At 34.1% G+C, this 6,593-nt stretch overlaps 1 protein-coding gene across 2 annotated transcripts in view; it reads left to right on the forward strand.

Moving 5' to 3' along the window:
- The window catches only part of LOC126195120 (HMG box-containing protein 1-like), a 69,256-nt gene extending 68,521 nt beyond the window's left edge, over nucleotides 1-735 (forward strand). For both annotated transcript variants that reach the window (XM_049933610.1, XM_049933609.1), the window contains exon 7: nucleotides 289-735. In XM_049933610.1, coding sequence (XP_049789567.1) covers nucleotides 289-439 — 151 coding nt within the window. In that variant the 3' untranslated portion in view covers nucleotides 440-735. The remainder of the gene's footprint in view (nucleotides 1-288) is intronic.
- The last annotated feature ends 5,858 nt before the right edge of the window (nucleotides 736-6,593 follow it).

Below are 6,593 nucleotides of genomic sequence, written 5' to 3' on the forward strand. Positions count from 1 at the left end.
ATACTAAATAGTTCTTTTCAATTGTTTTGAATTATATATTACAAGTAGCAGCTGTAAATAAATTCACACGTACAAATATGCCCTGCATGCTTTCGACACTTTTGATTCTTCTGCTAAAAAATGTGTCTAGCAGCAACCAGGCGTGGAGTGCCATAAGACAAGTTCAGCAACACTGCCTCAACTGTTAATACCAATCACTCGTCTAACAGACTGTAGCTGAGCTTGCAGTTGTGTGTGGTGTCCACCTTAACGTGACTCCGTACCAGTGTCTTTACCTTCTCTTTGCAGGGCAATCAGTGTACTTTTGGGAGAGGCATGGCGTAGCATGCCTGCTGAGGAGCGTCAGAAGTTTGTGGAGGAAGCACGACTCCTGGCCCAGGAGCAGAAGAGGCGCCACCCTGATTGTTGGAAGCGTAAGCGGTCTCATTCCACCAGTTAGCGATGTTCAATAAAGTATGTACATTTGCATTTATTTACTTGTGCATTTAAAAACTTGAAGCACCCCATGAAGGAATGGTTGGCTATATCAGTTTTCTGTGGGCATTATGCTGTTCGATATTTTCTGTCATGACATAACATACGAGACAGTGAGTGTGGTGTGATGCAAGTTACCCTTGATGCAGCCTCTCGAATTTTAATAAAGCAGTAATATTTTTAAGAAAAGAAGTGTCTGCTGGAATGCTGTTATAGTTAAAAACAAACTTTTCATCTTTGTCAGCAGTTAAACAAATTATCAAAAAATGAAATGACGTCAAAATCTTTGCAGGTAACATAAATATTCTGAATGACTTACATAGAACAATAGATTCTTGAAAACAAGGAAACTGAATGGAATATCCTCAGCTACTTCATCAGACCTGATGACTCTGTATCCTACATATTAAATGTCGCTGACATTTTTTCCCGATTGTGTGCAAATCATTACAAGATTATTATTGGTAAGCCCTTAGGCATTTTTTGCACTTTATAGTCCTGCTCAGCAAATATTGTAAATTTATTTGCATAAGTTCATCTACATGGGGAGGAGGACAGAAAGACACCTGAAAGTTAAGAATTTAAATCAGTGATAGTCTACAAATTAATATTCTTTTTAAGAAGATCAAATAATGATGAACAGATCCAGAAAGAATGAATTCATTCATAACATTGGTGGAAAGGAGGCGTAAAGAAAGAAAACTGAATAGGAAATGAGAACACGGTAATGTTTTAAGGAATGAAAGAAGACATTAGTAGGTAAGACAACTGCACACAGAAGAGTTAAGGTGAAGCTGAAGGAAAGATGAAACAATTTAAAGATACATGAAAATGATGGTAACTATTTTAAAACTGTGGCACCTTTTAGCAAATACTCATCAATTTCTTAATTAAGTCATCAAGATACAAACTACAGACTGTCTTCTTCAGACTGTTACCTGTGTTGTCACAAAAACACAGTGCACATACTAATAAGTCAAATGGAGTTTCACCAGAACTTGCCTCCAGGAGGTGCAGTTTCCAGTGTTACAAGAGAACAATAAAAAATTAGTCACAGCACTCCTTGATTTCAAAATATGGCATTTTTCTTCAGGGAGGAGGAAAAATATGGTTGGGAAATGGGATGTCCTGGCACACAAAACAAAACTCAAATTACAAGGAATCGATATCTTAATATGTTAGTATATCTTGTACTGTAGACACATATGCTTATTTATCTGACCCAAAATTATTTTATTCCTGGTGTAAAAATTACAAAAATTAATAATATTCTCATTTGCAGACAAATAAAAGCTATCAGTAAATTTTGTAACAGACCCTACTTGAAATACTTTTCGGCAAACTGCACTAATTTTTTATTCTTCCTGTAAAAGTGGTTAACGTAATGTATTGCTCAGTGAGACATTCAAATACTACAAAATCCAGAGTGTGCTGGACAGCAAACGAATATATGCATGATGGAGTTCCTACTACGTTCTACATTTATTTTTAGGTAAGATTACCGCCACTGTTAATATCAGTTGAACACTGGACCATAAATCTCTAAACTCGGAACTTGTCTAAGAAGACTAGTAAAAGGCTCATATATATATTCCACCAGAAATGATAACATGGTATATACAAAATAATCATCCCAGAAACATTATTATTTATTCACCATTGGATTATAGGTATATTTCTTGTGTGAATGTTACAGTCATCAGGAATCACTCTTATGATATAACAATCAAAGTATGAAGAAAAGGAAAACCCTCACTTGCATATGAATAGTGATTGCCATATAACCACATTGACAGATCAGAAAATGATACTAGGTTTTGAGCTATCACCATTGTATTTATGTTGTAATAAACAGTAGCCGTAATTGTCGGGAAAGATTAAAGGGAACTAAGGAGAAATATTGCAGCTAGTGGGAAGTACATTTAGACACTGTGAAACATTCAGTTGTCAAATGCTAAAAACAATGAACTGCATTGGTGAGGTGGTGGTGATGGAAAAAATATATCAGTCAGCCCACTGGACATTGAAACCAAATTAGGTGACTACAAAGACTACCATATGTGCAAAACTCCCATCTTGCAAAAAAGGAGTAAAGTCTAGCAGTTGTACCATTTAAGGATTATATAAGGAAACCAGTAAGCATGTTAAGGAAAGCCATTGTTTTCTACCTTTGCTTTCATTTTGGTGATTCAGTTCTTTCTAGTCAATAAAACTCAACTTACTGGAACAAACATTATCATCTAAAACAAATTTAATATCAATCTTGTAAACGAGATATAATCTAAGAAAGTGTACAGGTTCTTTGAAATGGCACTTGATTACATGATAAGCATGATCTTTAGTTCTAAAGTATTGGTAGACAGGTTAGAGGCAATAACCAAGAGAATAAATTGCATTCACAGTGCCATTCTTATAGTGAAAGAAAAAAATTATGGAAGTCATATTTCATTGGGCACTTCTTGGAATACTGTGCTGACCTGTGGCCAATAACTATCTTAATAATACCAGGACTGCACATGGCTTTTACTGTTAAAATTTTTGAAGAAGGGAATTGACTCAACTCAATTTATTTTCACAGCATGTGTAGATTAACTGAAAACTTGCAATGAGGTGTGCTCCAGTGCTATGAGGAACTTGTATTGCACTAAAATGAATAACTTAATTCCAGTCGAAATAGAAGCACCGAACATGTGACCTGATGAGAAGACATATAGTATGCCCTTGATAACTTGGCATTACTCACAATGATAGCTTACCAAGAAAGAAGAGTATTATTTAAAAATTTTACATGTGCTGAAGCTGCCAGAGTAAATTTATGCAATTGTCTCAAAGTTTTGTGAGATACATGTCTTTGTTGCTTCTTTCTCCGAGGGAACTACACAAGCAGTGTGTGTATGAACCTATGTGCACTGTTATTCCTTTGAGAAGGAAAGAAAGAGATAAAACCATTGAAGTGGACCTGTAATTGTAATGTCCTAACTCTTGTAATTTATCACCCACAGCATTTCTTTCCTGTTTCCTATCTCTTCCTTCAGTTCCCTGAGTAATCATTCACAGCTGTTCAGCAGACATTGCAATGTTATATACTTGTTAGGTAAATACTTGACACTGTTAGCAAGCTGTTATAACAATGAAAATAATCAATTAATGACTATATAATGTAAATGGATAGATAAAAAAATCTACTCACCAAATGGCAGCAGGGCTCCCCTGCTACCGTTTAGTGAGTAGATTTTTTTATCTATCCATTTACATTATATTGTTAGCTGTGTTGGCTATCAGAATGTCTCAACTCTCATTGTGATTTCATATTTTGGAACAGTGCTTGAAAGGGTTTATGTTGAGGATTTTAAAATACTTTCCCCCATTTTTAAATTCTGTATAACTTCTCAGTGGATACTATTCTACAAACAGCTAAACTGATGTAGCCATTCCATTTCTAAGGAATGAATTAGTTTGAATATATTATTCCATGACAAAGGTTTTGCTGAAGTACCTCCAGCATTAGAAATGTGTAAGCTGATAGTAACTATTTGCTGCTGCAAATGTTCTCGGAACATACTGTAATGTCTTTCTGTCGCAACTAGTATTCAGATTGAGAGTATATGATAATTTGACACACCTGTCAATTTTTTTACTTTTAAATATAAAAAAATATCAATTCATTGAAAGTTATTTTAAATTATCAACAATCATACTGTTATATGCCTAAGATCTTACTTACCTTGTGGAATTAAATATGAAGTAAATGAAACGCTGTGTGAATGCTAGTTAACTTACAGATTCTGGTATTATGTCTGCTTAAGGCCCGATTATTCTCAAGCAATGCTTTTCAGAATGTGCTTTTAGGAAAAAAAATTCAAATTTATCAACTTAGTTATCATCCCTCAAAACTGAGTGGGAAACTGGATACTATGCCTTTTTATTTACCACATTTTTAATTTATGTGACAAAGATGTTACAATACCTCCAAATGAAACTGACTTTACATTGATGTCTCATTTTTCCTTCCTATTTTTGAAGGTACAAGAATGTACTTTTGGAAATCAGACCTCAAAAATGAATTTATTGTCATTGTAACTGATCAAATTCAGGAAACCTTAATTTTATAATTTTCACAGATCATTAGTTTTAGGCATTATTATTGTGTCCGTAAAAGTGTTGCATTTTTCTTTTGTTTTTACTTAGTTTTTTATGTCATTTAATAAAAATGTCATTCCTAGTTGAGGGGTTTTAAGTACTGGACATTTATTAATGATTTTGTAATAATAGACTTGGAAATTTCTGTGAATAATTTGCCAAAGGTACATGAATTGTGAATGTGTAAATGTAACTATGCATGTGGGTAAAAAAGGAAGGGTGCATAACTGCACTTCAGTTTTTGTGATTCTGTTTGTCCTTGTTGATTATCAGATCATAGGATTTTTTATATCTGCCAAATTGTTGACAAGGGTTTGAATTTTATTGTTTTCATAATACTTTAAGGATTTTAAAAACACTTACGAAGTATGATAATCAGTGGTTATTTAACTTGCTGGTTTAGTTAGAAGCTTATATATTGCGAAGCTGCTACCCTGCCAGTTTACTGTTTTTGTGGTTTCCCTGTAACCGTTTATGTAGCTGAAACCCACTAGGCAAAATGATTTTCTTTTATAATATGGCGAAAGGATGGAGTCTAAGATGTACAAATAAAAGAATACTTGGCGCTGACCTGTTTCGTCAGAAAACAAGATCTCACTTGTCCGGGGCAAGGACTGATCTCGTAAACTAATGTAAGCCGTGTCTTTCATATAAAAAATTGTCTTCACTAATACATAGTGTAGTATTGTAAATAATAACAATGTGGAAAATGAAGTTGTCATAACTAAAGAAATAATACTCTTGAGAGAGAAGACTTCTCCTTGGCTGTTATTGTGCTCTCTGTGCAAATTGTGCGTGTCAAACTAGCATTTTGTTATTTTTGCAGTCTTTGTCTGCATTATCTGTTTTGTTGCAATGCAATATCTGAAAAATTATTCATGTAAAGCTTTCTGTGTAGTAGCTTTATGATAGCTGGAAAAACAGGGAGGCAAAGCACTTAACGAATTTACTGTAATAAATATGTCATCAATCTGAAGGTTAGTTTGACCTTGTTACTGCTTTACAAGGCATGTTCCCTTTGTAAATTGTAGGTATTTATAGCAGTACCTACAGTTGACTCAGAATTCACACCGTGTTGTTACTGGATTTTCTCACATACATTATTAATTAAGAGCCCTGAAAGTCATGTCAACTGTTTGGAAAAAAAAAAAAAGAAAAAACCGTGAATAAGCAGTGTCAACCACAGACCACTGTATTTTGTACCATTACCCGCACAACCATTGCAGTTCATAATTAGTCCAAAGTTCTGTTCCTGAAAAATTTTCACAAATATTGTACCCAAGATTCATCTTTATTTCAAGAAACTTATTAGTACAAAATGATAATTTGAGAGCAGTTTCAGAACTGTGCATTTTCTTAATATGAGTTACTCAGAACGTGTTTACTCACTGGGTATATATTAAATATAATGAAACACCTACCTTTTCATATTTGTACAACACTCTTCACAGCAGTGCATATTTCCATCTATAGGAGTAAAGTTTTGTAGGCGCACTGCTGTCATATATTTTTGTCTACAGCTTTAAATTTTTCTAATAATTTTTGACATCATTATGGAACACACTGATCATTCTTAAAAATTTAATTAAAAGCAGTCCAAAGCACAATAAGTTTTTATCTGTCATTCTGGTTTCCACTTTTGGTCTTTGAAATCGTCCTCAGACCAAACTCTGTGAAATATATAAAATTTACAATGGGTCGTGTATGACATAAGCTTAGCAACATTAGTTACGATGCAAAATGATGATGAGAGGAGCCAGTACATGTAGCTGCAGTGTAGAACTACCAGAACCTTCGCTAACTGCTAATTATGTAGCAGAGGCTAGGGGTCATGATAATGTAGCCACAGCCAACATTCCTCAAGTGATCCCTAATTTAAAAAAAAAAAAAGAAGATTAAAATCCACAAATTGCATGTGTGTAAAGAGGAAACTCTCAGACAGTACATGAAAATGTAACAGAATATTGCTTAGAATCTAC

Source organism: Schistocerca nitens, chromosome 7 (genome assembly GCF_023898315.1).
Source record: "Schistocerca nitens isolate TAMUIC-IGC-003100 chromosome 7, iqSchNite1.1, whole genome shotgun sequence".
Classification (NCBI taxonomy): domain Eukaryota; kingdom Metazoa; phylum Arthropoda; class Insecta; order Orthoptera; family Acrididae; genus Schistocerca; species Schistocerca nitens.